Source organism: Bufo bufo, chromosome 2 (genome assembly GCF_905171765.1).
Source record: "Bufo bufo chromosome 2, aBufBuf1.1, whole genome shotgun sequence".
Taxonomy (NCBI): domain Eukaryota; kingdom Metazoa; phylum Chordata; class Amphibia; order Anura; family Bufonidae; genus Bufo; species Bufo bufo.
In genome coordinates, this window is record NC_053390.1 from 113771304 (window position 1) to 113787461 (window position 16158).

A 16158-nucleotide genomic window follows, 5' to 3' on the forward strand; every position below is an offset into this window, starting at 1 on the left:
CTTTCAAGTACCAGTTCAGTTCTGAAGTCACTTGGAGGTCCTTACATAATAGAAACCACCCATAAATGACCCGATTTTGGAAACTACACCACTTAAATTACTCAAAACTGGTTTTACAAACTGTTAACCCTTTAGGTGGTCCCCAAGAATTGAAAGCAAAATGGAGGTGAAATTTACAAATTTTCAGTTTTTGTGCAGATTTTTAATTTTAATCCAATTTTTCCTATAACACAGCAAGGGTTAACAGCAAAACGAACCTCAATATTTATTACCCTGATTCTGCAGTTTACAGAAACACCCCATTTATGTTCGTAAACTGCTGTATATTTTGTACAAGAAAAAGTCACCAAAAAGCCCAAATTTTTCACTTTATCAAGAGATAACAGGAGGAAATGCATGCCATAATTTGTTACCCATATTCTCCTGAATACATCAACACCCCATATGTGGTCATAAACTGCTGTATGAGCAGACGGCAGAATTCAAAAAGTAAAGAAGTGGCATCTGCATTTTCTAACATAGAATTTGCTGAAATAGATTTTTTTGTTGACCGAGCTGTGTGGGGGCTCATTTTTTACAGGATGGGCTGTAGTTTTTAAAGTATTTTTGGGTACATATGACTTTTTGATCTCTTTTTATAAAAAATTTTATGAGGTGAAGTGGGCCAATATTGCAATACTTCCAGTGTTTTTTATGGGGTTCTCCATGTGGTATACTTGATAAGAGGACTGTATCCTGTGGGTTGATACGGCTCTGGCGATACCAAATTTAGATAGTTTTATTCATGTTCTACTACTTTAAATTATTTTTTTGCATCACCAAATCAAAGATCCAGAACTAGAAATGAGTGAATTTCATATTTTGAAATTCGTGCACGCTTCGTTAGGTGGTAAAACCAGAATTGCGTTATGGATCCAGTTAGAAGTCTATGGGCTGCAAAACGGTTATGCATGGGAGTCCTTGTTGTTTTGCAGGACACACTAATTTTTATTGGTACAATTTTGGGGTCTATATGGCTTTTTGAGCACTTTTTATTCCATTTTTTTTAGGAGGTGAAGCGGGAAAAAATTGCATCTCATATTTTTTATGGGGTTCTCTATGTGGTATATTTGATATGATAATTTTATTCTGTGGGTTGATACTGTTATGGCGACACCAAATTTGTATAATACAATATAGTTGTATAAGGGCTTATTTTTACTGGGATAGCCTGTCGTTTTTATTGGTATCATTTTTGGGATGCATATGACTTTCTCATCCGTATCATTGGGGGACACAGGCTTGAACTTGGGTATAGCTGCTGCCACTAGGAGGCGACACTAAGCACAAAATTGTGAGCTCCTCCCTCCAGCTATACCCTTCCTACAGGAACTAAGCTAAAACTGTATTAGCTTAGTGTCTGTAGGAGGCAGACCTCCCAGCTTTGTAGGTCTGCAGATTTTTTACTTTTTCTTTTCTTCTAGCGGGATTACAGGTAGTCCTAGCTGCCTGCACTCCAACATAGGAGACGGGAGACCAGGGGGTCCCCGAGCCCGTTGCTCCTTCCCGGTCTCCAGAAGACAAGGAGGACCAGGAGGTTCCTAAAGCCTCTGCATTTGGCCAGCCTTTGGGTCACCACGGCTGCCCACGACAAGTCCCCCCTGTTTCTGGAGTAGCAGCCTTCCCCAAGGGGCCGCACAGCAAAGGTGGTGACCCGGCTGGAACCAGGGGGGCAGAACACGCCAGACGAGTAAGTATTCCTGGCTCCAACCCCCCTCTCGGGTTACTTACTGTGGATGACCCCATGAAGCCTTGTCCCCCCCCGAGGCAGGGAAAGGTTAACAGCTGCTTGACACCCGACCGAGCCGCCCGCCACCGCCCGTTTCTCTCTCCTCCACCGGGGCCGCTTGTAAATTGAGGCATCGGCTTGTACTGCGGCCTTCTTCATATTCGCCTGCCGCGGGTACGGGGGGTAGGGAGGAGAGACCTCCATTTGATGCACCATCGCTCCTTTTAATTATCGCGGGCGGCCGACTCCATTAGGGGGGGCAGGGCATGAGTTCTCCCAGCTTCCCCCTTTATCTAGCTTCCTGGCACGAATTCTTCGCGCTTGTTCCGACTCCGCCCATCTCCTGCTCAGGAGGACCTCTGCAGAGTCTGGCACCAGTTTTTTTCCGGACAGGCTGCAGTAAGGGACACAGGCCGGGTTCCCCGCTTCCTAAAAAGGGTCCAACTGTAGCCCTCCTACCTTTCACTACAGGTACTCACTATGTCCAACCCAGATCCCAGGCCCCAAAGCCGGCGGTCACTTCCGTGCGACATTTTGCATGTGCTTCTTGTCGCTCAAAATTCCCATCCTGTGAGTTAGATCCCTTCTGCTCCACCGCAAAGTGGCTCTGACCCTGTCCCAGTCGCCCCCCCTGCCCAGCCCATGGTAGAGCCGGAGTGGGTGAGCTCTCTGTCTAAGATGGTGCAGGACGTTTCCCAGTCCAACAGGGCCATTGTGGAAATGCTGGGGCGTTTGGGGTGGCCATCCTCTGACCAGTCAGACTCTAGGGAACCCCCTGCTACTCCATCGCAGCCGTCCTGCAAAAAGGGTCAGACCACCCTCTCCTTGAAGGGCGTCTGCATTCCCCTTTTACTCCATCTACCCGCCGCCTCCCAGGGAGTCTCGCTTCGACGCGTCCTTATTAGAAGAGGCGTGTTCTGAGGATAAGTTGTCAGACGACGCTGACTTAGTCTCACCGGAGGACCAGTCTTCCAAACTGTTCGCTATGGTAGACTATCTTATTGTTATAGAAACCTTACAGGTTAAGGACCCTACACCCTCATTTGCCGGTTTTAGTTTTTCCTTCAGGCGATCCAGTCGCTCGTCAAAAGTTTTCCCCAACCACCCGGAGTTTGATTCCTTCTTTTCCAAGGAATGGAAGTTCCCTCACAGGAGTTTTTGCTTAGCTGAAACGCTTAGATGTCTTATATCCCTTTTCAGAGGATTTGACGAAGTGGTCCTCCTCTCCTGTTGACCCTCCAGTATCCCGCCTGGCTAAAAATACCACCTTGCCTATGGGGCTTCCTTCTCTTATCCCAGGGATAAGAAATTGGAATTTTTTGCCAAATCTGCCTTTGAAGCAGCTGGCACTGCCCTACACCCAGTTTTTGCCTCTACATGGGTCAGCAAGGCTATGACCAAGTGGGCAAACAAGCTACATCAGGGCCTTACCTCAGGGGACTCCTCGGAGGAACTTTCGGATATTGCAGTGCAACTTTCCTACGCCAGGTCTTACATCTGTGAGGCCTCTCTGGACTCGGCCAGGCTTTTGGCCAGCTCTTCAGCCCTTTTGGTGGCTATCCGCCGTACCCTGTGGCTATCTAGCTGGGCAGTGGATAATGCTTCTAAACTGGTCTTGACGTCCCTCCCCTTTGCAGGTAAAAGGCTTTTTGGCAAGCGTCTGGATGAGATTATCTCTGATGCTACAGGGGGTAAAAAGCACCCATTTGCCACAGAGTAGGACAGGTCTAAAAAGCACAGACCTCTTTTTCGGCCCTTTCAGAGTTCCTCCAGCCCGAAGCGGCCAGCCGACAAATCTGCCCCAGAGCAGAAGCGCAAGCCATCTTTCAAGCCTTGCCCTCACTGGAGTCTTCGCCAGCAGGGCTCCAAGTCCTATACCCCCAAGTCCTCCTATGCATTCTCGTGTCCCCGGACTGGCCACGCAGAGTATGGCACGCATCCCTAGTCTTCCTCCTTGCCAACGAACCCTGGCGTCTTCCCCTTCGGGAGGACCTTTTGTCGCAGGGACCGATCTTCCACCCGAATTTAGGGTTGCTACATTTAACGGCATGGCTGTTGAAGCCGCCGTACTAAGGGCTCAGGATGTCTCAGATGCTGTTGTCCAGACCATGATTTGGTCCTCCCAGATCCATCACTGGACCTGGAAGTTCTACTTTAGTTGGTGCGAACGCCACCAGTTGTCTCCCATTCGGTTCTCGTTGCCACTACTCTTGTCTTTCCTGCAGTCGGACATGGACTTGGGGGTGGCTCTCCGTTCCCTCAAAGGGCAAGTTTTGGCCCTTTCCATTCTTTTTCAGCGGAATTTGGCTTCACTTTCTGCAGTTCGGACCTTTCTGCAGGGGGTGGCGCATGCTGCGCCCCCTTACCAGCCTCCTTTGAATCCTTGGGACCTTAATCTGGTGCTCAGTGCTCTCCAGTCCTCTCAGTTTGAGCCTTTGCAGCAGGTGTCCCTTCGCTGCCTGTCCTACAAAGTGGCATATTTGGTGGCAGTCACTTTGATCTGTAGCGTGCCAGGAAAGAGCAGCTAGTTCCGTCGGTTGCCCTTCCTTATCCTCCATCAGGACAAGGTAGTCCTTCGACCAGTCCAGTCCTTTCGAAGGTCGTGTTGGCATTCCATCTCAATGAAAAGATCATTCTCCCTTCCTTTTGTCCTGCCCAGTCTCCTCCTCGTGAGCAGTCGCTCCACACTCTGGATTTTATTCGGGCGATCCGCATCTATCCGTCTCAGACGTCCTCTTTCCAACGGACAGATTCATTATTTGTCATTCCAGAGGGACCAAGACGAGGGCTGGCTGCGTCCAAAGTTTCCATTTCCTGATGGATTCGTTTTGCCATTGTGGAAGCGTACCGCATCAGTGACTGGGCTCCCCCCTTCCGGTTTACTGCTCATTCTGCTTGGGCAGTGGGGGCCTCTTGGGCAGTACATCATGGGGCTTCGGCCCTTCAGGTGTGCAGGGCGGCTACCTGGTCGTCTTTGCACACCTTTTCCAAATTTTACAGAGTACACACCTTTGCATCTTCTAACGCTTCTCTGGGGCTTAGAGTTTTGCAGACGGCAGTTTTCCGATTGGCCGGATGAATTCTTTGTTTATGACCCACCCCTGGGACTGCTCTGTAACGTCCCAAGGTCAAGCCTGTGTCCCCCAACGATATGGATGAGAAAACTAGATTTTTGTACTTACCGTAAAATCTGTTACTCTTCCGTTCATTGGGGGAACACAGCTCCCACCCATTCTCTCTGGTTACGGGCCTCGTTGTGGACTGCGCGATTCTGGGTTTGTACATAGTTTGGTTTTCCGTTTTTTCCTTTTGCTTCTCCTACTGCTTTTGCACAAACTGTTTTTGTCCCTGGGATTGGTACCACTATTCTTTTATAGATCAGGTCATTACGGACACGGCGATACCAATTATGTGTAGTTTATTTTTTTAATCTTTTATAAAATTAGTGCATATGGGAAAGGCAGTTTATTTTTAAAAAAAAGTTTACATTTATTTTAACTTATTATTTTTACACTTTTTTTTTTTTTTTTAAATCAAGTCCCACTTGGATCTTGAAGATACAGTGGGGCTGATGGCTGTACTATACTTTGCAATGCTCTTGCATTGCAAAGTATAATACTGTCAGTTTTACACTGATACATGGCAACACCGGACGCCTTTGCAAAGCGTCTGGTTGTCAAGGCGCCTTTGCGGCAGCCCGATGGTTAAGAGAGTGAGCCCCCTCCCTTTATTAACCCCATGGATGCCACTAACAGTGGAATCTAGGGGGTTACAGCAGAGTGTCAGCATATAGCGGACACTCGCTTATAGTGGTGGCTCAGGAATAGCGGCTGAAGTATTAATTCAAGAGTTTTGCAGCTCTTCGATTAAAGAGCTGCCATAACGTGTATATAAGTCCTATCTGCACGGTGTATGTGCAGATAGGACGTATATAGCAGTATGGCAGTCATGAAGGGGTTAAACTAGCCTTGAAATATGACTTGGGAAAATGCCAAGCCAGATATCCATCTCATTTCAGGGTGCTTGCCCCTAGTCAGTACAGAGTAGGATTCTGGCTGGGTCCGATGCCTTGAAAGAGGCTTAGCCAGGGTATTGAATCTTCTTAACCACCTCAGCCCCCCTAGCTTAAACACCCTTAATGACCAGACCACTTTTTACAATTCTGCACTACACTACTTTCATGGTTTATTGCTCGGTCATGCAACTTACCACCCAAATGATTTTTACCTCTTTCTTCTCACTAATAGAGCTTTCATTTGGTGGTATTTCACTGCTGCTGACATTTTTACTTTTTTTGTTATTAATCGAAATTTACCGAAAGTTGTAAAATTCACTTTCAGTTGTAAATTTTTTTAAAAAAAAAAAATACATTTCTATATAAAATTCTCTAATTTATTGTTCTACATGTCTTTGATAAAAAAAAAAAAAATGGTTTGGGTAAAAGTTATAGCGTTTACAAACTATGGTACAAAAATGTGAATTTCCGCTTTTTGAAGCAGCTCTGACTTTCTGAGCACCTGTCATGTTTCCTGAGGTTCTACTATGCCCAGACAGTAGAAAAACTCCACAAATAACCCCATTTCGGAAAGTAGATATCCTAAGGCAGGGGTGGGCAATTATTTTTTCGATGGGGCCACATGAGAAACTGAAAATATTTTGGAGGGCCGGGCCAAAAGGCTAAACTCAATACTGCATAAAATCAATTGTATTTCTTTATAAAAAGCAGTAAATATCATTGTTGGACAACTGGTACGAGTACTTGTTATAGTTAAACAATGAAAAAGTGAGGTTGCCTTACAAGAAAAAAATTTAAATTTATTAAACAAAATTTCCCAAAACAATGAACATTTTTCACTATTTGTGACTCATATTAGTGAAAGCCATTGTCCCCCTGTGAATCCAGCCATTGTCCCCTGTGAATCCAGCCATTGTCCCCTGTGAATCCAGCCATTGTCCCCCTGTGAATCCAGCCATTGTCCCCCTGTGAATCCAGCCATTGTCCCCCTGTGAATCCAGCCATTGTCCCCTGTGAATCCAGCCATTGTCCCCTTGTATACAGAACACCCCCCCCCCCTTACAATAGTACACACCCCTCCCCCCCCCCCTTGCCTTTAGAAACGTAATGCTCAGAGATGATCAGCCATGTGTTAGTCACACTGACTACACACAGCACAGGGGGAGGCGGCCGCAGCTTCATGCTTGTCGGCTCTGTGACTGTCAGTGTCAGACAGTCACAGCCGATACTATGAGAGCCGCGGGCGCTGCGCTGTTACAGAGAAGGGAATAATTGCGGCCGGCCGGGTCCCGGGTACGGCTCGCACGAGGCACCCCCCCCCCCTGCTGTGTCTTACCTAGACAGTACTGCCGCTGACGCTGCCTCCCTGCCACCGCGCCATGCCACACGCAGCACGCCGAGTCGGAAGTCCTCTTCATTCGCGGAGGAGGGGTATCGTTGCTTGGCACGCCTCTGGCTCCGCCCGGGGGCCGGATTAAAAGGTCCGCCGGGCCGTATACGGCCCGCGGGCCGTAGTTTGCCCAGGTCTGCCCTAAGGTATTCGCTGATGGGCATAGTGAGTTCATAGAACTATTTATTTTTTGTCACAAGTTAGCGGAAAATGATGATTTTTTTATATATTTTTTTCCTTACAAAGTCTCATATTCCACTAACTTATGACAAAAAATAAAAACTTCCATGAACTCACTATGCCCATCACGAAATACCTTGGAGTGTCTTCTTGTGGGGTAGTTATACTGCCCTGGCATTTTAGGGGACCTAATGCGTGAGAAGTAGTTTGAAATCAAAATGTGTAAAAAATGCCCTGTGAAATCCTAAAGGTGCTCTTTGGAATGTGGGCCCCTTTGCCCACCTAGGCTGCAAAAAAGTGTCACACATGTGATATCGCCGTACTCAGGAGAAGTTGGGCAATGTGTTTTGGGGTGTCTTTCTACATATACCCATGCTGGGTGAGAGAAATATCTCTAAGACAACTTTTCCCATTTTTTTTTATACAAAGTTGGCATTTGACCAAGATATTTAGCTCACCCAGCATGGGTATATGTAGAAAGACACCCCAAAACACAAGTTTGACCAAGATATTTAGCTCACCCAGCATGGGTATATGTAGAAAGACACCCCAAAACACAAGTTAGTGGCCGTCAACCCGTCGACAAGAGTCGGAGATCTCCAAGTAAAAACTGCAAGGCCCAAACAACGTCCAAATCGGTGAAGTGTCCGTTCCCGGGGGTGGGAAGGGGAGGACGACTGCCTCAATGAAATGAAGGACAAACACCACCTTCAGAAGGAAGGAAGAGACGGAATGGAGAACAGCCCTGTCCTGGGGGAAGACAGAAGGCTCGGAACAAGAAGGGCCGCCACTCAGGCACCCGTCAGAGACACGATGGCTACAGAAACCCAACCGTACAGGACAGAAGGAGTAGAGAGGACTTCTGTAACGGCTCCAAGGAAAAATTGGAGCGCCAAGAGCCCAGTATGTAGTTCCCAGGACAGTAACGGAGGGCAGTACAAAGGAACCCAAGAGCCGCTCCATGGAAGAAATTCCTGACAGGCCCAGAGGGTCGGGGAACGCTGAAAGAGGAAGGACAGGAACGACACTTGATACCTCAAGCAACAGAGTCCCAGCCCCAGGTCCAGGCCGGACTGGAGAAAGACAGAACCATGGAGAGAGAAAGGCAGAGTGGGGGAACGCCCAGCTTCCCACAGAACCCCAGGTAAAGCCCTAAGTCCTACACATCCTGGACGAAAACTCTGCTAGAAGCAAACACTAGCGAGCCCACTAGAGTCGCCTGGGCAAGCGGGCGAAAAACCCAATGATCAATAACACGGGCAGAACGGTCGGTAGAACTGGTCCCGTCGGCCCCGAGCAAAGTCGTCCGTATCCACCCGGAGTGGGGGAGCAGACGGACAGGAACCGAAGGGTCCGCCCAGCAACCGCCCGATGCCAGGACAAGACAAGCTAAAGCCCAAGCCGATGTAGCCACCACAGGAAGACGGACTGAATGGTAGTCCTCCCAAGTTACCGAGAAGGTAAATCCATAGCAGAAACATTGCCTAGAATGGAAAAAAACGCAATCTGCACCCAGCGGGAGGACAGAACGCGGTAGACCAGTTAGATAGGCACACAGCTAGTACAGTCAGTGTGGACAAGGGGGACAGTACGAGGCCAAAAGGAACACCAGAACCATCCACAAGAACAACCATGCTCTTCCCAGAGGGGAGGGCAGAGAAGGAACATCCTCTGAAGCGTGGCCGGAACAGAAGCCACATCGGAGAGATCCGTACCGAATGGGAGCCAAACAGAACCGGCGAGTAAAAGGCAGTCGAGACAGAGGCCGGGATAACACTCTCCAAAGAAAGGAGGAGTGGGCAACAGAGAAGCCATAGGACAGCTCAAAAACAGAACCCCGCTACACTGAGACGCCCGGTTCACCGCCTCGCAGAAGGCGAATACCCTGAAGAACTCAAGGTGGAGGTCCTCCGGACCTGGGTAAGCGAGCACCCAAGAGAAGTTGGGTGACCTTCCCAAGAAGAGCGGCCCGAACCTGGTAGGAGGAAATAGTAGCAGGTGAGTGGACCGTAGTCCCGCCAGAGCCAACCTAGAATGCGAAAGGCGCTGCAGACAGCACTCTCGACCATGTGACCACTAGCGCAGGGAAACAATGCTGCGGGAAGACGAATGGGTACGTGTCTAGGAACCACGAACACTCCCCGGCGGAAGGGCCAACGAAATGAATGAGCACCGCCCAGCTCGGAGCAGTAGCGAGCAGGTAGAGGCCGTCTACTTATATATAAGGCATTCATTTATTGTTTGTTGGACAACACCTTAGGCTTACACAGGTGGACAGAATGATCTCTTTAGAGAATAGTGCAAGGCTTGCTGCAAACACTGTCTTCCAAGAGAAAAAATATGTCGCAGGAGGAAAGGAGGCATACGTACGAGTAGCCCCGTAAGCAGTGAGAAGGCCAACCCACCTACAGGATGAGAAGGTATACACGGCCCAAACAACGCACAAGAACGTCCGCTCACTGCAAAAATATCACTCAGCGAAGAAGGCCAGCCAGAGTGCCACAGTATCTACGGAAGTGCAAAGTGCAAACTGAAAAGAGTTATGCACAAGACTAGTATGGTATGCAATGGAACGCAAAACTGACCGCCCGAAAGGGGGGAAATGTACCTGGCAAATTGCAGTCGGCAAGGGTGCAACAGCCCGCCCCAAAAAAGGGGGGAATGCCCAAGGCCGTACCTACGTCAGAGAAGTAGGGCATACCATACTTCGCCCCGAAGGGCGCCATGCACATAGCCACACAGTATCCAGCAGGAATGCAGGAGGTCCACCTAGAGAAAGGGGGACATGCACAGGGCTATCCTAGCATTAAGTGAGTGTGCAACAATTCACCCAACACCGAAACTTCGTGAGAGTGTAACTACTCCCAATGAAGGGGAACATGTGCAAGTCCAATACGGCACATACAAGGACAGCCTTGAATCTCGTGAGCGTGCAAAATTCCGCCCATGGAATGAGGGGTGATCACGCACAAGGCCAGCACGGTATCCAATGGGAGCGCAAGCGTTCCACCCATGTTAGAGGGCCATGCTCAAGGCCAGCAACGTATCCGGTGAGAGTGTAGTATGCCGCCCAGAAAAGAGGGGGGGGGGGGGGGGTCATGCACATGGCCAGCATCGCATCCAGGGAGAGTGCGATCAGTCGGTGAGAATGTGTGTATGTCACCTGAAGGAGGCATGCCCATGGCCGGCAGCGAATCCAGTGAGAGTGCGTACACCGCCCACGGAAGAGGGGTCATGCATATGGCCGGCAGCGGATCCAGTGAGAGTGCAAACACCCCGCCATGTATGGGGTTCATGCACATGGCCAACAACGTACCGGCGAGAGAACATCACCGACCGAGGGAGTGTATGTATGCCGCCACAGGGAAGGAGGCATGCCCAAGGCCGGCAGCGAATCCAATGAGAGTGCATCATACCACCTATGGAAAGTGGTCATGCACATGGCTGGCAGTGAATCCAGTGAGAGTGCCGAATGCCGTCCACGGAAGGGAGTCATGCCTATGGGCGTCAGCGATCCAGAGAGTGCAGCGTTCCGCCTATGGAAGGGGGTCACGCACATGATCGGCAACAAATCCAGTGAGAGTGCAGCGTTCCACCAATGGAAGGGGATCGTGCACATGGCCAGCACCGTATCTGGTGAGAGTGCAGTATTCCGCCTAAGAAAGGGGGTCATGCACAGATCGCAACGAATCTAGTGAGAGTGTAGCGTTCCGCCTATGCCATAACTGGAGAGGGTGACGAATGTTGACTACAGAAAGGGCCGCATGCACTTGACCAGCGCCGTATCGTGAGAGAGGGCTAGGAGAGTAAAATGACCCTGGCCGCGCCGCAGCCGGGGAGCGCGACATGCCGCCTAAGGAAGGGGGGCATGTACTGACATGAGGCTGCAGCGTCCTGCGCAGCCCACAAGTTATATATATATATATATATATATATATATATATATATATAATCAGCCTCACTGAGGCAGAAAGGGGAGCCACCTACAGGGGCACGGCGGAGGGGGGGGGGGAAGTTGGCAGCCATACAGGCCCATCTGAAACCGGCCTGTACCCAAAGGGTTAAACAGGGATCCGGCCTGGAGGGCGGCGCTGCGATCCTCTGGGGGCAGCCATACAGGCCCATCTGAAGCCGGCCTGTACCGCGGCGCTGCGATCCCCTGGGGGCACCCATACAGGCCCATCTGAAGCCGGCCTGTACCCAAAGGGTTAACAGGGATCCGGCCTGGAGGGCGGCGCTGCGATCCCCTGGGGGCGGGGGAACCTCCCGGCGGGAAGAATTCCCGCCTGGAGAAGTTCCAGCCCCCTCTAATTTTGCGGCCTAGTAACTGTAGGCCGTGAAGCCGGGGCCTAAATCTTTAGCGGCGCCCGGCTGACCGGGGCCGCACAGTATTCAAGTACCGGCCGGGGAACGAAGCGGCGCATGCACATGCCGGCCGCGGGTGCCCACCCCGCGGGCCGGAAGAGCCGGGGACCCGGATAGAGCGCCGGGATCGCGGCCGCAAAGTCTGCGGTGCCCGGCCGACCGGAATGTTCCGACGGTCGGCCTGGGGCTGTTGGAGCATAGCGCTCATATTGCAGGCCGCGGGTGCCCACCACGCTGCCCGGAAGCGAGGACCCTGCACTCGGCAGCCATTTTACCCATGGAGTGGGCCCTGGCTTATAACAGCGCCCCATGTGGCCGACAGCCACAACCACCTTGCCCTTGGGCCGGTGCCCGTGAGGGCAGAGGAGGGTCAGGGGCAGCAAGGCTCTGGCCCTGAAGCAGTAGCCGGTAAGAGGGAGGGGGACCCTGAGACCGGGTGCCTGTGAGGGTGGGACGCCTGCATAACCCCTCCGTCAGGGGCAGCTAGTTGCGGACCTCTGCAGCTCCCCAGGCATTCTTCTTGTAGGGAGAAGGGTGCCAATGACCTATGGAGGCCAGGAGAGAGGGAGCAGAATGTCGCCCTGCGGCAGCCCAGGGGCCAGCCTAGGTCTAGCAGGGACAGAAGGGTCCATAGGCCCAGTATAGGGTCAGGCACGCAGGAGACCGGGGGGGGGTGGGGGACGTAGGGCTGGAGAAGCCTCTCTTACCACAGCCGTCTTCACCCTCGGTCCGTTCCAGCAGGGTCGCCCCTTCAGCTACTGGCACCGTAGTAGCAGGACGCTGGAAGAGGGACTGGCGTGCGGGCGACCCTTGCGCTGGCGGGATGTAGGGGAGCGAGGCTGCCCTGATCCACCTTGCCTTCTGTGGGGGAGGCAGCAGTGCGGGTGACCGGCACTGGCGCAGCTCAACCCCGGGAGAAACAGAGAGGTCTAGTGCGTCTCTGTTGTCCCTGATGATCTGGAACAAAAAGAAAAGAAAAAAGTAAAAATCTAAAATTTAAACAAGGAGAAAACAGCCCTGCAGAGCAGGGAGTGTCTTGCCTCCTTGGACACTAAGCAAAAACTGGCAGTCTCTCTCTCCAGGCTGAGGGTATAGCTGTGGAGGAGGGGCTTAACAGTCTTCACTTAGTGTCACGCCTCCTATGGAGCTGAGCTATACCAAGGTCTTCTGTGTCCCCCAAGGAAACTGGGCGAGAAATCTGGGTTTGACATTTTCCCTGGTCATATTCCAAGGCTTGATTAGAAGTTGGATTTTGACTAATAGAGAGCCACTTCCACAAGATGGCGCTAGAGAGATGTTTCTCTTAATTGGGAAATACCACTTTGCACAGTATTATAGGTTTTTAGGGACCCTGTTACCATGAAAAACACAAAATAATCTACAGGCAGCAGTTATAGAGCAGGAGGAGCTGAGCAGATTGATATGTAATTTTATGAGAAAAAGATTCTGAAAAAAACTTGTATTTTACTCATGTAAATTCCTGCTCATTCTGGGCTTTGTAGTCCAGGAGGCGGTCCTATCAGTGATTAACAGCCTTCCTTCTAAGACTGTGTATACACAGATAGCTGCCAATCACTGATGGGACCGCCTCCTGGACTTAAAACCCCAGAATGTTCAATGTGACCGGTTTCCATTAACCATTACATCAATGCATGGTTTTGCTATGAGATTCTGGATTTCTGGATCTGTAGTCAATATCCTTCTGGATACTTTCAAATGGTGACTTTTCAACACCCACAGTCAGACTGAGTCCAGATTACACCATACTATAAGACTGCGTTTTATAACTGCTGGATTGTACACACAGGTAATTCTTGCCATTAGAATCTGTGAAGGACACTCACCTTGTTACTTAGTTCTGGAAAAGCTATGCTCTGGTAGGGAAAGGACTGATCATCTACTATATGCCAATGAAAAACATTCATCTTGTTAAAGGCCATTGCATCCTGGAACAGAAGAGAGACTTATTATCTGCCCATTGATAAAAAATAAAAATTAAACATGTATTGAAATCCTTGGCGTAACATTCCCATCTGAGACATGCAGCTCTATCCATTCACATTTATGCGACTTCTGATAATACGCAAGTGAGCATGCTCTGCCATTTCCAGAACTCACATATATGTGAATGAAGAGTGCAGCCACCCCTCTATTCGTGGCTGCCACACGATGGGAACCCATTCTCAGAGGTGTGACCCCACCTACCAGATATTCATGAAATATCCTGCTGCTATGCCATAAATGTCACAGAGGGTAAAGATCCTTTAAAGGAAACCTAACAAACTGTATGCTGAGGGGACCAAGATACGGTCACACTCCTTAGATTATCTTCCTCAGTAACATAGGGCATCCTGAACCCAACATGCCAAAACTCCCCCCCCCTCTACAACTGCCTTCAGGAAAAGTTGAGATACAAGCCAATGGAAGTCAATGCAAATGGTAAGTAATAAGCCTCAAAAATGTGTGACACTGTATTTAAAAGGGTTTTCCAAGTCTTTACAACAGATGATGAACTATTCTCAGGATAGATTATCAGTATCCAATCGGTGTGGGTCCGACAAACAGGACCCCCGTCAATCAGCTGTTTGAGAAGACCGTGGCGCTCCTGTGAGCATCATGGCCTTCTCACAGCTCACCAAGCACAGCACCACACAATGTATAGAGGCAGTGCTTGGTATTGCGGGCTGAGCTGTGCCTAGGCCACGTGACCAATAAAACATGCAGTCACTGACCAAGGAAAAGCTGAGAGCAGGCCACGGAGCTACTTTGATCGCCGCAGCCTTCTTCAACAGCTGATCGATGAGGTGCTGGACTCTCATCGATCAGATACCGATGACCTATCCAAAGGATAGGTCAACAGTACAAAAGTCTAGGAAAACCCCTTTAAGCAGAAAAAGAGGGGGAAAAAAAGAAAAAAACTCACCAAGTTCAGCAAAATAGTTTTTAATGGCAGGTAATGCCTGGATGTATCCAGCAAGACTCCTCTGTGTGCAAATCTTGGAGCATCAGCAATTCGGCTATAGTTTACAAGGAACTAGTTAAAAAGGAGAAAAAAAACAGGGCAATGATAAAATTATACTATAATAATGTTAGATTCAACTCTGGACAAACACATCAGATATACTCCTTGACAAAAAAAAATAAAAAATAAAAAAAACAAAACACACACACACCAGCGCACACAGCATAACGCACCAAGAAGTTAAAACTGAATGATTGAATTAATACTTTTTACACATTGGAAGTCAATATACTATACACATATACATACACACAGCAGTGTATACGTTTTAGGCAGGTGTGGAAAAATGCTGCAAAGTAAGAAAAAAATTAATAAAATATGAATATAAAAAAAAAAAGTTCAAGAGGAAACATGATTTATTTCTGGAGTGTAATAATATTACAGGTTACAGTTATTAGAATTTTGGAGACGGGTCGTTGATCCAGGGAGTTATTCTGATTGTAGTCGGGAAGGAATTTTTCCCCCTAAAATGAGGAAAATTGTCTTCCACTCCAAGGAGCTTTTTGCCTTCCTCTGGATCAATTTGCAGGATAACAGGCCGAACTGGATGGATGTATTTTTTCAGCCTTATAAACTATGTTACTAGGTTAAGTGTTAAGAAGTCTATTTTTATCAATTATAAAATGCAAAGTGAATAAAGAGAAATCTAAATCTAATCAATATTTGGTGTGATCATCCTTTAACTTCAGAACAGCATCAATTCTTCCAGATACAAAATCCCATACTGTGTGAAAATGTAAGATCATAGTTAGGTGTGTGATTAGGGCCTCATGCACATGACTGTACCCATTCTGCAATCCGCAAATTACAGATACGCAAAACACAGAAACCTGCTTTGTACATGCTGCAGTTTTTTCTTTCAAAGCCCTGTAGAAATGTTCTATTCTTGTCTGCAAAACAAACAAGAATAGGACACGTTCTCTCATTTTTGTGGGGGTCGTGGAACAGACATACGGATGCGGACTGCACACGGTGTGCTGTCCTCATCTATTGCGGATCAGATGTCAAACAAAAAATGCTGTTATCTGCATGGGGCCAAACCAAAAGCCGAAGACACAGAAGGATCTGAGCCAAGCCTGCATCCACAGAAGATGTGTGGTTAATCTCCAAGATGTTGGGAACAAGCTCACTGCTGAATTCCTTCAAAAACTGTGTGAAAGTGTACCTAGAAGACTTGATGGCGTTCTAAAGGCGGTCATACCACATATTGATTGGATTTAGGTTTCTCTTTTGTTCATTTTGTTAACTGAAATATAAACCATTAACGTTTCTATATTTGAAAGCATTCTTACTTTGCATCATTTTTCCATACCTGCCTAAATCGTTTCGTTATTGTCATCACAATGAAAGACTTTTCCTCTGGAGGGGCGGGGGGGATTGAACTCTACTTCTAATGTTTATTTTCTTGTAATAGCATT

General features: G+C 48.8%; 1 protein-coding gene across 2 annotated transcripts in view; it reads right to left on the bottom strand.

Annotated features, from left to right (window-relative positions):
• Nucleotides 1-16158, bottom strand: part of LOC120992454 (beta-hexosaminidase subunit beta-like) — a 69673-nt gene that overhangs the window by 14975 nt on the left and 38540 nt on the right. For both annotated transcript variants that reach the window (XM_040421448.1, XM_040421446.1), the window contains exons 5-6: nt 14642-14752; nt 13563-13664 (exon numbers count right to left, since the gene is read on the bottom strand). In XM_040421448.1, the coding sequence (XP_040277382.1) occupies nt 13563-13664; nt 14642-14752 (213 nt within the window). The remainder of the gene's footprint in view (nt 1-13562; nt 13665-14641; nt 14753-16158) is intronic.